This window comes from Monomorium pharaonis, chromosome 4, assembly GCF_013373865.1.
Source record: "Monomorium pharaonis isolate MP-MQ-018 chromosome 4, ASM1337386v2, whole genome shotgun sequence".
In the NCBI taxonomy this organism is placed as follows: Eukaryota; Metazoa; Arthropoda; class Insecta; order Hymenoptera; family Formicidae; genus Monomorium; species Monomorium pharaonis.
The window spans coordinates 22,292,769-22,310,772 of NC_050470.1; the positions used below are offsets into that span (position 1 = coordinate 22,292,769).

General features: G+C 39.8%; 2 protein-coding genes across 7 annotated transcripts in view; both read left to right on the forward strand.

Annotated features, from left to right (window-relative positions):
- The first annotated feature begins 1,449 nt into the window (after positions 1–1,449).
- Positions 1,450–13,255, forward strand: LOC105833137 (E3 ubiquitin-protein ligase MYCBP2). Of its 6 annotated transcripts, none has more exons than XM_036285660.1 (24): positions 1,450–1,656; positions 1,743–2,105; positions 2,243–2,449; positions 2,710–2,915; positions 2,980–3,130; positions 3,208–3,562; positions 3,635–3,821; positions 4,095–4,285; positions 4,434–4,457; positions 4,684–4,749; positions 5,563–5,792; positions 5,937–7,481; positions 7,564–7,735; positions 7,833–8,218; positions 8,303–8,432; positions 8,515–8,921; positions 8,995–9,109; positions 9,257–9,447; positions 9,514–9,939; positions 10,010–10,381; positions 10,442–10,666; positions 10,752–11,524; positions 11,607–11,974; positions 12,062–13,255. In XM_036285660.1, the coding sequence occupies exons 1-24, from the start codon at positions 1,576–1,578 to the stop codon at positions 12,175–12,177; spliced, it is 7,287 nt and encodes a 2,428-aa protein (XP_036141553.1). In that variant the 5' UTR covers positions 1,450–1,575; the 3' UTR covers positions 12,178–13,255. The 6 variants fall into 6 exon arrangements, with proteins under 6 accessions (XP_036141553.1, XP_036141552.1, XP_036141554.1 ...); XM_036285659.1 differs by lacking the exon at positions 4,434–4,457 and adding an exon at positions 5,112–5,201 and having other exon boundaries at positions 4,095–4,234; XM_036285661.1 differs by lacking the exon at positions 4,434–4,457.
- Positions 13,256–14,082: 827 nt separating this feature from the next.
- Positions 14,083–18,004, forward strand: part of LOC105837391 (WD repeat-containing protein 47) — a 78,339-nt gene continuing 74,417 nt past the window's right edge. Inside the window, exon 1 of the mRNA XM_036285665.1 lies at positions 14,083–14,163. The gene's annotated coding sequence lies outside the window, so the exon portion shown is untranslated. The remainder of the gene's footprint in view (positions 14,164–18,004) is intronic.

Here is an 18,004-nt window from a genome sequence, read left to right on the forward strand (position 1 = left end):
GTGCACATTTTATATGTACAAAATAAATATGTGAACTGTTTACAGGTTTTTATTTCTTCAGTTATCTAAACAGATCATATTTTTATCAGTATTAATATAATATTTAGTTTCCGAGAAATAGAGAAATGCTGCTTTAGGAACTTATGCCAGTATGAATGGCCTTCCTCTACTTAATAACTGACATTATTAAGCACCAATGTCCGCTTTGACCGAAAAATATTATAGTGTTTACTTCTTGTATCATTTTGGTCTAATATTTAATTTACCGTTGAATTTTAAAGCTTTGAAAATTCTTTAAAAACTCGTGAAACCATCTACTTTAGTAATAACTTGTTAAACATTCAGATTTTTTACAGGAAAGATCTGAAAAAGGAGTTACAAGTGCGTGTGAAATTAGAGTTTAATTAAATATTTGCTTATTGCAATTTGATGCATCAGCGGTGGAGGAGAAGAAAACCTCGAGTTTTACACATCGTCGCCACTCATTTTAATAAGATCCCCTTATTTTTCACGCGAAAATACCGTAATGACTGCACTCTCGCACGCGTGATTTTCCCAGTATACCGGTTCTCACGACGGCAAAAACGCGGAGTATGGTTGCGCTGTATATAGGTAGCGAAGAAGCGCGGATCACGTTGACGGGATCCCGTAGAGAGGAGAATCGCGCAATGTATGTGTGTGTGTGTGTATGTGTATGTGTGTATGTGATTGTGCCTTATTAGGGATGAGCTCCACGAGTTCGAACGATGGAGAAGCGACGATTCTTTGACTGGCGGAGGAGCATCGTCCTCTATTTCACGATCCACTCGGACGGGATTCGCGATACACCAATCAATTAGGGGCATCGCAATTCTCAAACTCGTTTTAATGAATCGTATTTGCTCCCGTTCCACGCACTCGTGACGGACTCAGACAGAGATTTCGTAGTAAAGACGAGCCTTCGCGAAATCTTTCGTGACGTTTATAGTCCGATATATCTCAATACGATGGTCCTGTATTCTCGATGTTTACCGCTTATTTTCTCTCTCTCTAACGCGGTCAACAAAGGTCTAAGAATTTCAACTGAAATTCTCCCCACACTCCCTGCTCTTGTATGCGTAATTTTACATCATAATGTTCTTAACCAGAATACATGAATTAAATCGAAGGGAATTCTTATACTTTTTAAATTCAGAATGACTCTTCATATTTTTATCATAATTTTCTTGACCTTTTGTGGAACGGCCAAAGCTCATAAATCTTCTCTTGCATGTGTGATAAATTTTGAACCAACTAATAGAAGGAACAGAATAGGACGGAATACATCGGAGTTTAAACGCAGTTGTGGTTCGCGTAAATAGATCGAACGATTCGGAAAATAACTTTAAACAAAAGACGTCGTGAGATATTTCCAATCTTTTTCAAATTCCGCATGTGTACTTTACCATTTTCAGTTGTCACTCGAACGAACGTCTATTCCTGCGTGATTTCGTCTCCTGCTCGGCCGGCACCAGCGGCGGTAGACTCGCGCGATGGCTGCAACCGGACAGCTTCGTGGATCCCTCTCAATGCGAGGCGCTCTATTCACGAGAAGAAATGAGATGCGGATGGCCGGCGATCGTCACCGTGCTCACGAGAGATCAATACGGCGAAGTGGTGCACGTGCCCGGATTGAAGGTATTTCTTCCTCTCCGCGATGCGTGCGATCACGGCATCGGTAAGTTATGAAATATGTGTCGAGACGCAAATCATCATCTTTACAGATCGAAGTCAAGGCGGTGCCGATCGATAAAACGGACATCACGGATTCCGATCAGAGCAGAAAGATACGCCGCGTCTCTCAACCGGACCCCATGACATTTGGCGGTCACCCGCAACCATCCTTGGACGTTCCGTACGAGGTGACCATCAATAATAAAATGTGCTTCTACGCCATCACCATTATGAAGGCCTATCAGAATTACTCGTTCGAGGAACTGAGGTTTATGTCACCCGCCGTGAAGAGATCGAGCGAGAGTATGCTGGTCAGACCTAACGGCGACGGAAGTTACAGCGCTACGTGGACACCGTCCTCCGTTGGCTGGTACTCGCTGATGATCACGGTGGACGGTTACAACATGGAGGATGTGCGTAGATAATTTATCTCTCGAGGATAGATTGTGATATTTAGCTAAATTTAATTCTAATTTCTGCTTTTGTAATTGGAAATTATGGAAGGTTTAAATAGGCTTCAAGTAAGCTAATCCAATTCCGCTTTATTTAGAATTACAAAGTCGAGGTGAAGGAACCGCCACAAGGCATGCAGCCACCCACTCAGAACATTGTTAAAAAGCCTCAGCTCCAGCCGAGTAGGCTCAGAAAATTCGTGGCGAAGAACAGCGCCGGATTGAGAATACGAGCTCATCCGTCGCTCCAAAGCGAACAGATCGGATTTGTCTCGGTTAATGGCACTATAGCTTTTGTTGATGAGGTAATCTCATTAATAAGCTTTAATGGTTGTTTTCCATTTATTTCAAAATCTGCTGTAAAAACAAACGAATGAAAATAATGTGCATTTTTATCAAATTTGAACAAAAATATATTGGAATATATCGGAAAAACAAAACTGGAATAAATATTTCTTATATTTTTATTTCGTATAATTTTAATTTTAATTATTTTTCTACATATTTTTAAGACAAATAAGATATTTAAGTATTATAAATACTCTCTGGTTTTTTCTCCAACCAGATTCATAATGACGATGGCGTCTGGCTACGATTAAACGCAGAAACGATCAAGGAATACTGCAACAGTAGTCATCTTGAGGCATGGTGCTTGCAATATAATCAACATTTAGGAAAAACTTTGCTCCTCCCTGTAGAAGAACCAAAATCCATTTTGGATCAAGTTATCAAGGAAACTATCCTGCGGAAACGTCCTGACGCTAGCGACGAGTACGTAAGAAATATTTCGTGTGTCATTCATATTTTCGACTATTTTCTGATTTAATGCTTGCAGCAAGAGGAAGACGGTGACTTTCGACGCCGGAAGAAGCATGATGGTCATAAAATGCGGGGCTTCCGGACACAATATTAGAAGCAAACCGAGCTTGAAAGGCGCACCGATCGGAATGTTAGCGCTTGGAAATACGGTTACCGTTCAAGAATATGTAAGTTAATTTATATTACCATTAAATACCCGCATGTCTCCTTTCATATATGACACTTCGTAATTCATCTCTTGCAGTGCGTAAATCACGAAGGAACTTGGGTACGCATCGATGATGATTCGGTGGCTAAGTATTGCTTTGATAAGAGCCGAGGTGTAGAGGCATGGTCGCTCGCAATTAACAAACAAACTAGCGTTATTTATATGAAGCTCGAGCAGGATTTGGAGAACGACCCAATTGAGAAAAAACCGATAATACCGGACTCAGCAGTTTCACCGAGCAATAAAGGTTTCGATTTTTCCGTGCCTTCCGTTAGTCACGAAGGCTTTAATTTTACCACACAAAATTACACACCAGATACGGCGGAATCCATTGATAGTTGCAACACAAATCCATTTGTTTTTGGATCGTACAATCAACATGACTCACCAGGTATATAATCGTAAAAATAAATTTTTATAACTTGTTGCATTCAAACATTTGTTAAATATGTATGTCTTTTAGGAAGCGAACGCTTTACACCAGAAAAAACTGATAGTACTTCGAAATTTTCGAAACCTCATTCCAAGGAAAGAGTAGCCAAAGAGAGAGAGCGGGAAAAGGAAAGTGGTGGGGGAAAATTTAGCGTTCTTCAGAAATGGTTGAGAGGAGATGACAAATGTCATGGAGAAAAGAGAAGTTCTCCGGGCAGGTATATATTCGCACGTAATAATTTTCTGAAATTTTTAATATTTTAATTAAATTATCAACTTAAGAATTTATTTACAGTTATTTAAAGTTTTTTTTTGAGTTTTCGAACTTTCAGATTATTGATTTTTTCGAGAATGTAAAAGCAAGCGCCTCGATATGCATGTTTACTTCGTTTTGATATAAATTGCAAATCCTTAAAATTTTTAAACAGAATAAAAAATTTTCTATTAATACACAAGTATTCATCTCAGTATGCATTATTAATGATTTTCAGAGATTTCTCGGAATTCGTGGGCGTATCTGTAAAGGAGTTGGTAAAAGCGATGGGGGAGAGCCGTGCAAATGGCAACGGAGCAACACCGCCGGAAACTCCGCGGCGAATGTCAAGAAGTTCCTCGCCAAAGAATCCTCAAGGTGGGTCACCAAGATTTCACAGCCCCTCTTCCAGTCCAGTCCCAATACCTGGTACGTATGTGTATTTTTGTCGAATGATTATCGTTTCTCTATCAAACTGATTTCTTTACTAACTCATTTCTAACATTATCCATCCGTGTGTGTATTTTTCTTTTAATTTGACACTACAGTTGCTTTGAAAATGAAATTATTTCAGAAGCTGTGAAAACGGACGCTGATACTTGTAAGACAATATCTTATGTATTTATGTTTTTTTTTTCTCTATTGTGTACTAGAAGAAAATATTTGATATTTGATATTTGATATTTAATATTTGATATTTGATATTTGATATAGTGATATTAAAGTGAAATATGTGATAGGTGATAGAAAAATTTTAGATACTTACATTAACTACTAAATACATTCTATTTGGATTAGTTATAACAAATTAGTCATGTTGATCTTAGCTGGGTCCAGTCGACAGCCAGCCGTTTCTGGTAATTGCCTCTTCCCTCCTGTTACTAACACACCAGGTACTCGTTTCTATCCTATTGAATTAATAGAGCTATAAAACATCAAATAGTGCACAAATTCTCTATCTTCGAGGATCTTTTAATTACATCATCACTTATTTTAGATATAGGAATGATAGCACGATAGAATCTATTTTGTATTGATCAATGAATATCATGATATCGTATTATGCATGCGCGATAATGTAGTTTCAATCGGAATGGCACGCGACATTATTTTATTTTTTATAAATATACGCATGATTTTTACATAATACGCACAAAATAAATTCTTTATGCAATCCAAAAATGTCATATAACTTCGCAATTAACAATAAGACATACTCGACACAACATATGCTACAATTAATCAAAATTATTAGGTGGGAGAAGCGCGATAGGAGGGGGAGAGAGTATGAGTAGCAGTCCTGTACTCTGCGGCTCCCCCCGAAGTGTCGGCCTCTCCCCGTTAGGTAAGATACACACTACTCACCCTAGTTTACATCATATCGAGATCTATGTCACAAGCAATATTTGTTCTAAGTTTTCACTACTGCTATTATTTTTACACTTTAATACATATCAAGATACACATTACTATATGTTCTTTGAAACTTTTACCTAAAAACTTTTATACACAGTCGCACGAAGTAATTTGCACGATTTAAATTTTTTGAATGAATTATATAAGCGAATGTTATAAATGTCACTAACTCTGTCAGAATGCTGTAAGGTGAGAAAATGATATTATTGTTATTTTATATGAATATCCGATGTATCTTCCGGAGATTCTGCAGTTTGATCATTAATATTTTATTATTCTTATTTTTGAAGTGTCAGGAGGGATGGTTGACAGCATAACGTCGCAACGTCGCGGCTCAACACAGAGCGACACAAGTGCCTTGGTTAGTAGTCTGACGAGAGATCCATCACAGTCACCGAGCGGTATCAGCACTACTGCCAATACGCGTGATCTATCACCGAGTCCAAGTTGCAGTTCTTTGCACATGAGATCTGAGGGCAGTATAGCTAGTCCGCCTGATACTCCCAAGAAGGAATGTGCTGTAAGTAATGTAGCGTAAAAGCCTTCTTTCCGTTTGAACACTTATTTTCCTCGCAAGCACATATGAGAAGAATTTCATTTATAATATGAAAATAGATGCATAATATATGCAAAGAACCAAGAAATAGAGAATTGTTTCTTAAAGGATTCGCAAGAAAGTCCGCGCAAAGTATCTCAAGCGCAAACGCAGACAAGCCCAGAGAGCGCTACCACGGCTATGAAAGGTCATTTCAACATCGGTTCATCCGGAGTAAAGGACGAGCGACACTCACCGAAAATGAATAGGAGAGATCACATGAAAGCTGTGAAAACAAGAGCGAAGCGTGCTATGTCACCTGCTAACGCACAACAGAGTCCCAGTCCTAATCGTGCTTTAAATTTATGTAAAGACAAAGTGAAAGAAGCGATTAGTCCTTCCGTGGCGGAATGTCTGAGAGCTGTCTTTGCTGCGTTCCTATGGCATGAGGGAATTGTACACGACGCCATGGCTTGCGCGAGTTTCCTCAAGTTTCACCCAAGTTTACCGAAACAGGGTGCGCTAGTCGTAACCAGACAAACCGTGGTGCAATCCAGCGACAAGCAGCAACAGGAGCAAAAGGCACGTCAAAGACACTCCGTTGAAGTGACGAACGCTGGCAATTATTTACACATTCAACCTAGTACGTTGGAGACTCTCACACGATCAGCTGCAAACGCTAATGCTAATAGGAGTAGAAAAAAACAGGAGAACACAATCAAAGAAGAAATTCAAGCGAGTACAGGCAAGCTTAGTTCTTTACCTGAATTTCATACGGTTGCGGTATTACCACCGGCATTAAAGAGTCTAGTTTTTCTATGGGAAGAGCTCAGCAGCAATTGCCAGCAAGCCATCGAACAACAATCGATTTTACCCAGTCCCATATCGCAGATACAAACAATGAAGCTGGCGAAACGACCAATTCCGGAGAAACGTCCCAGAGAGGACAAAGTGAAAGAACGCGAGAAGAAAGGCAGCCGGAAGAAGAAGGAATGGAAGCCTATTGGCAGAGCTAACACATCTGAGGTTTTAGCGGGAATTGAACGCGAAACTATCTGCGAGCTTTGCGGGTCGATGTTTCCACATCCAGTTACTTATCATATGAAGATGATGCATCCAGGCTGTGGCTGGCACGCAGGCGGAAAAGGATACAACAGCGGCGGAAACTACTGTGTGGGATGGGCAGGCAACTGTGGCGATGGCGGGGTCGGTGGTAGCTCGTGGTATTTAATCTGCGACACGTGTAGAGATAAATATCTGAAGGCCAGAAAAAACAAATTTGCAAAGAAATTTGTAAGCGGGATTTCGAAAAGAAAGAACGGCACGAGCAAAGTTCTATCTCCGATGAACAGTCCCGGTGGAAACGAGACTCATATTATTATGAAAAACAATGCGATGTTTCTGCTGGATCTGGCTAGTGCTTCTGGTTTTAATATCCCTAAACAACAGAGACGACCATCACAGACTTTGTCATCCGTAGCTGAAAATTATAGTCCTCCCGAGGCTACTGGACCGTTTCCACCAACTGGACCATTCCAATGTTTGCAAGCCTTAGGTATTCATCACTCGCAAAGTCATGATGAAAGGTACTACGAAGAAACTCTCAGACGTGAAAATGGACAACAAAATAATTATGAGAGTAACAACGGCACGTTCAACAACACGAATGGCAGAGTACGTGGATAAATTCTTTTTTTTCTATTTTTTTAATAATCAATTTTAATAATCATCTTAACTTTAATCGTCTTACTTGCAGCCGTTGTCGGAGTATCCAACGAGTGATAGTGACAATGAAAGTGGCAAAAATCGTAGTACGTTTCATAGATCGGTGTCTATGTCTACCGGTGCACCATGGGCAAGAAACAGTAATGATGGTAGAGTCGTTATGATGAGGAAACGAAATAACAGCAGCAGCGAAATGAATAACGGTACGATTTTATTTTAAACGATAATTACAAATATATTAGATGCAAAAGTAAATATTTTTTAAAACAAATATTGATAATATCTTTCATTGTTTTTCAGAAACAGGTTCTTCGCTTCTATGTTATCCATCCGCTGCACTACAGAAATTAGTGCCATCAATGGATCAATCTGCCATAGTATCCACTAGTCAAACTGAAGTAGCAAGTAACGATAGGATAGAAATTCTCATGAGGCCTGTAATGTTATTCGTTCTTCAACAGCACAACTTACAACATCTGCAGCTTGCGATGAAGCAAGCGTTGCGCCGTGCCGCTTGTCGAGTTTACGCGATGCAGGCGTTAAATTGGCTTTTAAGAAGCGTAACGCAACCAATTTGTTTGCACGACTTACTTTGGTGGTTTGTCTCGTCTCTTACACCGGTTATTCCTTCTGACAGTACGGATGCAAACGATGATGATAACAGAACGGAAAAAAAGGAAGATCACGTAAATGAGATATATATTTTTAATAAGAATTTATTTATTAATATAGACAAATATTTACTATTATAATATAACTTTAATTTGTAGGATATAATTGGCGTCAGTGAACATCCTCTAAGTGATTTAGTGATAGCCGGAGAATCCGTTAATCCATTACCTACTGTGTTTCATACTTTATTACAAACAATTGCAGATTTAATGCTACTACCGCCACTTGGTAAATTGTTCTCAGGGAATTAAAAGAGATATTTAATGAATAAATATTATTACAATAAATATTAATGCAATAATATTTACAGGATCTCCGTTACAACAAGCTGCGATTCGATGTTGGGGTATTCGATTTACACCAGCAGATCATATGTTCCTACATAGAAGTCATGTATTTAGTAACATCAGTAAAATTCTTTCGCGATCCGAGGAAGAAGAAGATATAACGATGAGTATGCACGAAAGCCACCAGTCGACAGTTTCACAGCAGATAAGCAGTTGGGTGGAAGCTTTAAAGGATTTAACGTCCAACATTGAGATCAAAGCCTCTAGTAGACAAGCTATGATTGGTAGCCTTACGGACAATTCAACAGAAACATTCTGGGAATCTGGAGACGAAGATCGTAATAAAACTAAAGTGATTACAATTGTCTGTGGCGCACATTCCTTACCCAGAATGTTGTACGTACACATCGATAATTGCCGCGATTTAACAGTAAGTTCTTTTTATAAAGAAAAACTTTGATTTTGTCAAACAATGTTTGTTTAATTTAAAATTTATTCACAAGCACAAAGTATCGAATGTAACTTTCCTATCTGGTGTCAACGCCGATGAAATGATAAAATTAAGGACTGTAGAGATCGAAAGTAGATCAGCTGGATGGATTAACTGCCCAATTACTGGTAATGTAAAAAATTGTAATCACTAGTATATGCTATATTAGAATAGGTTTTGTAAAATCATTCAGAGAAAAAATATTTTTTGAAGAATGTTGCATTTCTCTATGCGATATAAATTCATTCAAGATTATAATGTATTTTTCTTCACAGATCAACGTCATATGGTCGTGGGTATGGAATTAAAGGGGCCAGATAACTCTTTGAGAGTTCGTCAAATCAGAATGCTGGGTGAGATCGAAGGAGAATCTTTGAAAGTTGGAAAACAGCTAAGCGCACAGACTATTCAGCAAAGAAATTGCGAGGCAGAAACTTTGAAGGTGTTTCGACTAATCACATCTCAGGTATGCATGATTTCTTGCAATCTACTTTTTATTGTAACGTTTTCTATAATGTTTTGTGCATTACAGGTATTTGGAAAACTTATACAAGGAGAGAAGCAACAACAGATGGAACCGACGGAAGTTACTAATGAAGATTTAGAGGACAGTAACGATCTTCGAGAGCATATGGTTGGAATATTATTCAGCAGAAGTAATTTAACACACTTACAGAAACAAGTGTGTACTCATATCGTGCAAGCGATTAGAAAGGAGACTATACGCTTGAGAGAAGAATGGGAAACACTTTTATGTTCACCGACACCCGCTAATAGTGTGTTGAGCGACAATAGTGATCTTCCAAAAGCGGCCGATACTTATTGCTTCGAAATGCTTTCTATGGTTCTTGCTCTAAGCGGTAGTTCTGTAGGGCAATATTACTTATCGCATCAGACTGGATTATTAAAAGATCTATTGAGTTTATTGCATACCGGATCGGCAAGAGTGCAGCGTCAAGTATGTTTTATTAACGTTACAAAGTTAAATTTGAAACAATATTTTCAACAATATTGTTTTATATTTTTAGGTAACATCTCTCCTGCGGCGGATACTACCTGAAATTAAACCTGAAACATTAGCGAACGTTATAAATGTCGATCGACTGCCGCCTACTGATTTTAGTATTGTATCCGCGGCGAATAGTGGCTTTATTCACGCTTCAGATTTCGATGAACATTCCGCCGGTATTCTCGATGTATTTTTAAGCTGTATCGCGAAAGCATTAACTGTGCAAGTCAAAGTGAAAGGAAAGGAAAACAACGGCAAGGCGCTTCAAACTGTTTCGTTAGCTACCAGCATCCACCCAAAAAGTTACGTCGGAACGAGATGGTGGTTAAGGGGTTGCATGACGCGTAAGCTGGCAGAAGTGATAATTCAACTTTTAAAGGACATGGCATCGGTGAGTATCATGACTAATACGCATTTTATAATATCTAATTAATGTCTTTCTTTATATTAGGGTAAGTTATCAGAAGAATGGGCATCTATAACAAAAGCAGCTATAGCGGAAAATATCCTAAACTTGACTAGACTGGACGAGAAGAGTCGCGATCCTACTGAATGCCTTCGATCTCCAACACTATGGTTAGCGCTTGCTTCTTTGTGCGTTTTGAATTCGGAACATGTAGAAAGATTATCATCTGGTCAATGGAGCGGTTCCGAAGGGCAGCCGTTGCCACCCAGGGTAAAATTATCAATACATCTTCAAATTATCGTATACAGTGTAAGAGTAATTGAATGTAAGAGTAACTTTGTTCTTTTTTTTATAGCCAACGTGTAGTAATCACGATGATGACGAAACCACCGCTATTATTCAGTGTAACGTTTGTGGTAATTTGTGCGCGGAATGTGATAGAATTCTACATCTTCATAGAAGAACAAGAACACATCTTAGACAAGTTTGTAAGGAGGAAGAAGAAGCGATACGGGTAGATCTTCACGAAGGTTGTGGTAGAACGAAACTGTTCTGGATTTTGGCTCTGGCGGATAGCAGGACGCTGAAAGCATTGGTAGAATTTCGTGACGGGGCGCCGAGAAAGCCAGTTGGCGCCACTACTGGTATTTGTCGATTTTGTGGTACTACAGGGAATACGGGTTTACTAGCAATAGGCAACATTTGCGCCGATCATGATTGCCAGGAGCATGCGAAAAACGCATGTAACATGGTCCACTCCTGCGGTCATATTTGCGGGGGTGTTAGAAATGAGAGAACTTGCCTACCTTGCCTCCATCGTTGCTTATCAGGAACTGATTTGAAACAGGATGCCGATGATATGTGCATGATTTGCTTCACCGAGGCCTTGTCTTGCGCGCCAGCAATTCAGTTGCAATGCGGTCATGTATTCCATCTACATTGTTGCCGACACGTCTTGATGAAGCGTTGGGTGGGACCACGAATCACGTTCGGTTTCTCTCTGTGCCCGATCTGCAAAATACCGATGGATCATCCGACATTATCCGAGCAACTGGCTAGTGTGAAAGAGCTCTACGAGGACGTACGAAGGAAGGCGCTAATGCGCTTGGAATACGAAGGCTTACATAAGTAATATTTTCTTGCCAATACCCGATGATGTAATCAACATGATACATAAGTGTATTGAAATTATTTTGTTTTTTTTTCGCAGGGCCGAAGGAACTTTCGCACTTGGTGGTCGTTATCAGGATGCCGCTGCTTACGCGATGGAACGTTATGCGTATTACGTGTGTTACAAATGTCAGAAAGCTTATTACGGAGGTGAAGCGCGCTGTGATGCACAGTTGGGCGGGGAATCGTTTGATCCTGCTGAACTAGTTTGTGGAGGTTGTAGTGATGTGGCAAGGGCACAGATGTGTCCGAAGCATGGGGCAGACTTCCTCGAGTATAAATGCCGATATTGTTGCTCGGTGGCGGTATTCTTTTGTTTCGGTACAACACATTTCTGCAAGCCTTGCCACGATGACTTCCAGCGTGTTACCACTATTCCGAAGAGTGAGCTGCCCATATGTCCCGCTGGTACATAAAATACGCTTTCTCAATTTTCATAACAATAATTAGTTTCCAAAGAGTAATGTATAACACACTGATTGTTTTCTTTCCAAGGTCCCAAGGCTAAGCAATTGGAAGGAGATGAATGTCCGCTGCACGTGAAGCATCCACCGACGGGAGAAGAGTTCGCTCTAGGGTGCGGTATTTGCCGTAACGCGCACACATTCTAAGCTTCCAATGCTGTTTTGTGATTTTTATGAAATTTGGAATTGATGCAAATTATAATAGGATATAAGAATGAAACACATCATTTTAATTTGCGTTTAATTGATAAGTTTGCAAAAGGGTATATTTGTTAAGTAATAGATAAGCCGTTTTTATCGGTAAATAGTAATTAGCTAGCGACGGTAGACAGAAGAGCGCGCAAGCTTGTGTATCAAACTTTCTCAAGTCAAGAAGGGAATTTGGGTTATACGTTATCCATGATGTAATAGATATTCATATTATAATATGTCTCCATAAGTATTTTAATTAAAATAATATAATTCTCTGTACTATTTATAAGAAATGACCGAATATTTACTGATAAATAATACTCGAATGAGGATTACTGTACGTAAAGGAAATGTATATTTAAGAGCTATTCTAAATACCATTTAAATAATAGAAACGGGTGATGAATATCAAGACAAAAGGTTGTACGTAATATGATATAATTACAATATATATAATATACTATATTAAGTATATGTATATTATATATATTATATAATTTTATATATATATAAAATTTAATATATATAAAATTATATACGTTAAATTCTCTTTACGTCTGAATGTCTCGGTAAAGCACAGTTGCTAAGTAACTTTTTAAAAATTGCATTTCGCGTTATAGATTTTTTATTTGTTTTTATACTTTTTCATCAGTCGCGTGTATATACACGCACTTAATATTATTCCTATTACTCACCCAACATTCATGTCTCCTATTAGATACATTATTTCTGCAAATGACTGCATGTACCGCATGGTCGTGTAAGTATATGAATGTTGCGCGCGCCGTTTGTTACTATTTACATTCTAAGCTTGTAAGAATTAAATGACAATTGTGAAAGTTATTTTGCCATTATGTTCCAAGATTTACATTATTTATTTATTATAATCGCACAGAACTTGGAAACCTCGCAGTTTTACGTTTCACCGATAATCCCTCAAACAAACCGATGTGATACACTTTACGCGCATCAGTTGTTGTTATTTATGTTCTAAATATGTAAGAAGACATTAAATAGCGAAGAATCAAACGAATTGTTTTATTGTACATTACCACATTCTCATTATCAGTGACTAAAATTAAAATTGGCATTAGAAAGGACACTACAGTAAACTTACGATGTAGAGATGAGAACAGAATGAAGATGAAACATTTTCTACACATACTTTTGGTTTTATAAAATTAATCGTGAGTAATCTTGCATTTTTTACGATAAATTCACTAGAATCAACTTACTTTATCAAATACTATTATTTAATATAATAAATAGAGAGAACAGAGAAATATTATCTTTTGTTATTTGACATGTGGAGAGAGAGGAGAGATTAGAGATTACGAATTATGTAATTAGAAATTCTGATGTAATTCCCGATGATTGAATTAATCGCCAATTGTGTTACGATTAATGTATAACATTTACATTCTATAATATTTTTATTTCCAAATTTGACAAAGCATCGATCAGTTCAATCGATTTAATTAATTTATACTTACTATAATTATAATATTTATTATAATTCCTAATACGATTTTAATATAATTCAATTCATGTATTATTTTGTTAATTGGTAGAAATACAATCTTGTAATATATATAGGGAGTGAAATTGGAGGATACTGTTAGAGATTTTACTATAAATTTAGATTGAATTACCTGGAGTTATAATTATTATGTAACACTATATAATATTATATACGAATATAATATTATATTCGTTTGCTAAAATGCACAGATTATGGAAAATATCCAGCGGAAATACCGAAAATTATCGCCGGAGTGGAAATTCGCGCGGTCCCGTCCGCCATCGTCGGCGACGATCGATCCAAGATGGCGGCGGCGCGCGGGCGCCATCGCGCGGCAGTGCGCCGCGAGCGGCCTCCGCGTAAACGTGTAACGTGTGTGTGTGCGCGCGCGATCCTGACGTTTTTCGCCTCGATCAGCGGTAAGTAGCCTTTATTTACACGCCGTTCAACAAAAGTTACATAATTCCCGAGGCGCGTCACGCGCCCGCCGGCGACGGCCGCGGGTCTTCCGCGCGCGACAACCGCACGGCGTGACGTCTCTGCCCGAGTAAAGGAAAGAACGAGAAAGGGAGATGAGACATGTCGAGAGAGACGTGAACTCCTACGCGGGTTCGTGCCACCCTACCCGCGGCTGCACCGCTGTCATAATTCCCGGTGTTGCACTGTTATTTTTATCGCGAGTCGCCGACGATCGCGTCCGCCCTGGTCGGTCCGAGGTTACGCGCGCGCGCGCGCGTGGGCGCTCGTGCGATCGCGCTTCACCGGAGTGCGTTTCGTTCGACTCGCGCGGGGAAAAGAACCCGCGGGATCTCCCTCGCGAGAATCGCGCGAGGGAGTCGATTCGGTGTCGCGAAAACGGCGCGGACTTCCGGCCGTTCGCGCTCCGGCGAGTCGCAGCATCGTCCGACGATCGCGTCGTTGCTCCTTCCTCCCCCGCGACAACGCCTAACCTCAATCGCGTTTTCTGTCAGTCCGTCAAGGGATGCGCGCGCGATCGGGGACGTCGTCGCCTCGGCTTCGCCGTCCCTGACATTGCGCTCGTTCATTCACAACGTGTGCGCTTAATTGCCTCACCATGCCGCACAAGACGTGCCCCCCGTCAGCTGCCGTTAGCTGCTCGTGAACGTCGCTTTATTTACGACTCTCGCCGCGACGTGCAGTCAATGTAATTCGCCGGTTCGAGATCCTCTCGGCCGATTGGCTATTTACCTAGCTTCGTCTCTCGGTCTCTTGGCAATAAATAACTGCGAAATGTAGCAATTTCGGTCTAATGGACTTCCGGGAGAAGCCATTATTTTTTGCCATTATTTTTTACGTTATGAATCGCCTTCTCGCGCAACTGTTGCTTTCGAGCTTATGAGATGCTTGTATAATTTTCTATAAATATAGTTTATAAACATTATATATATTTAATTAAGGCCTAAACTAGACTCTTTGCATTCCTTTTTCATTTTCGAAGACACGCGTTGAAAGATCACAGTTGATGTAACCAGACCAGAGAAAGCAATTGTTACAAATTTTACTGCACGATGATAAGTAAATAATACTTATAATATTAAAAAAAAAAAAAAGAAAAATTTGGAGGCAGATCGTACCTTAAATTTCGAGGCAAAGATCTACGCGGAAAAAGTAGACGCCTGTATTTATGCGTGTGTATTTATCGCCGAGCAATGACATCCGCGCGCGCCTGGTGATTAATGTTAATGTCCCCGTATCCATCAGGCCTCTCGGAAGCCTCTTTTTTTTTCCTTTGTCCCCCATTTTTCTTGTTTTACGCTCGGTGCAAACGAACGGTAAATCGCGCGCCGTCTCGAGATTTAAATCGATTTCGCTACATGGTCCGACTGCGCGTCGCGATCGAGATTAACGCGGACGGGACGATTTCATTCACCGCCGGATCGGCGCCAAGATCTCGGCCAGAGATGAACTCCGCTACACCTCGGTATATTAACAGCCGTTCAGGGCGAGGATCGCGATTGGAGTTCGTCGAAACGCGCGCGATTAAATTGAAGCGAAATTTTGTTCTTGAAATTTCTTTCGCGTTCCGGAGGAAACGTTTAGCACAAGAACGGGCGAGATCGCGGCGATTCTCGCGTGAGATTTACAACCGCCTCTCTCATCGCGAGCCTCCTTTGGGGGGGACCGTCGCGAAACTGGTTCGGACACGTGCGTAGCACGCGTCGTATCGTCGAGCACGCGCCTCTCGCTCGTCCGGAGCGCTAGGTGCAAGCACAATGCACAGCTATCTCTCCTCGTCGGTAATATACGAGGACGCGACGAGGAGAGCGTTCACCGTTCGCTACCGAAGTGAATTACCTGTTGTCGCGGGGAAGGGGGAGGGGGTTGCACGTGCGATCGTCTCGTTCGAATCGCGCCTGGACGGATGGACGGACGGACGCGAAAACCGTTTCCGTCTCGATATGAAAATTCATGAAGGCGTTTCTCCACACGATCGTTTCGCGATCGCCGGGGTTGGTTGGTTTTAACAGGCGCCATACGGACCGCCTCTTAATCGAAAAACCACTCCGAGGAATCCGGGGAACCAGTTTTTTCGGCGACGGGAGATCGCCACCGTGTATATACCGTTATTTTTATCCGCACACGTACGCACGACTGCAACCGAACACATGTCGCGCGATCGGCACTCCGTCCGATAATTTGGTTGGCGATATTAACACGAGGTATTCGAACGGAAAAAATATTGCTTCCCTCTCCCAACCCGCCTCCTTCCTGTGACAACGCCGCACATATGGCGTTTCGTCACCTATGCGTATCTGATTGCCTATTATTTAAAACTGAAATGTAATTTAGTTAATTTTTGTGTTTGTGAACGAGAAGCACGCCGATCTCTCGAGTCGCGTTGGTAAAATGCAATTTAATATTTTATGTAGCATTGTGATAGAGTAAATCTACACGGAGAGAATTTTCTCTTAAAAATTACCCTGAAAATCGTGGTAATTATGAGACGTAAACCTTAAAGAGTTTTACCATACTTTTAATAAAATTTACTAAAATTTTAATAAAAGTTGGCAATGTTTTAGTAAATTTTGTTAGAAGTATAGTAAAATTTACAAAATTTTGCCAAATTTCATTAAAATTTTAGTAAATTTTGTCAAAGTATAGTAAAATTCTTCAAGATTTACATTGTCCTACAATTACCACGATTTTCAGGGTAATTTAAAAAAAACATTCTTTCCGTACTTTACGCTTTACTGCCTAAAATATGAATATTGAAATGACTGGATTAATATAATAAATGATAGGATTTTAATGTAATTGTGAAACAATTTAATGTCATCGTTTATATCGATGTAAAATGCCGGTATTCTTGTTGCTTAGCACGCGATCTTCGCGCGAGTTGTCCTTGTATTGTTCTAAATACTTAAATTAAAGCAAGGGAATTTTAATATTTGACTCAACGCTAATTAACTGTTCCATGTGTAAATTACTGAATAACACTACGTCGGTATTTATATACTGCAGTTTGCGCGCATGTGGACTTTCAAGTGCACGCAAAGATAACTTTACATTTTCTCTTTGGCTCGATTTTCCTTTTCTTTCTTCCTCTCTCGTTCGCTGTTATGGTAGAAAGTTAAAAGACGTCAAACTTGTCGCATCGGTGAGTACGTGAGGTGCATTAATTAGATAAATATGCTTGCAAATGCAGCCTCGTGCGTATTCCTTGTCGAAGAGTTGACCAGAGGTTGACCTAATATAGTTGATTGATAAATGAAATTGTTGAATAGAAAAGTGTTATAAATCATTTCTTCCTATAAATAGGAAAGGAAAGTTCATAACAGGAAAGGAAAGCGTATAGTAAAATAGGATTGCTTTATTACAGGCACATTTTTATTTTATTTTACGAGGAATCTAAAATATGATTCCAAAATGGACGAAAAACACACTTGCATTGTATAACATGTACGTTAAGCTTTTATTTTCAATACCTAATGAAAGAGATTCGACTCGTTCGAAAATTTTAAACGTTTGTTACATCCTTGAAATATTAATTTTCAGTGGTTCAATCTTTATAAAATTTTCACGTGGAAATGTGAAGTAGAAAGTCGTGATTGCGTGTACCTTACGGTATTTTTTTTTTTTTTTTTACAACAGGAACAGGAGATTCTTCACGCGAATTTTCTTGTCGCTCGTAATTATCCAACAGAGCGGCTCGCGATATTTAAATGTCGCGTTTCATCGTATTCAGAGTGTGACCGAGGTGTGCGTATGGTGCATTCTAAACGCATATAAGTTCCGTCA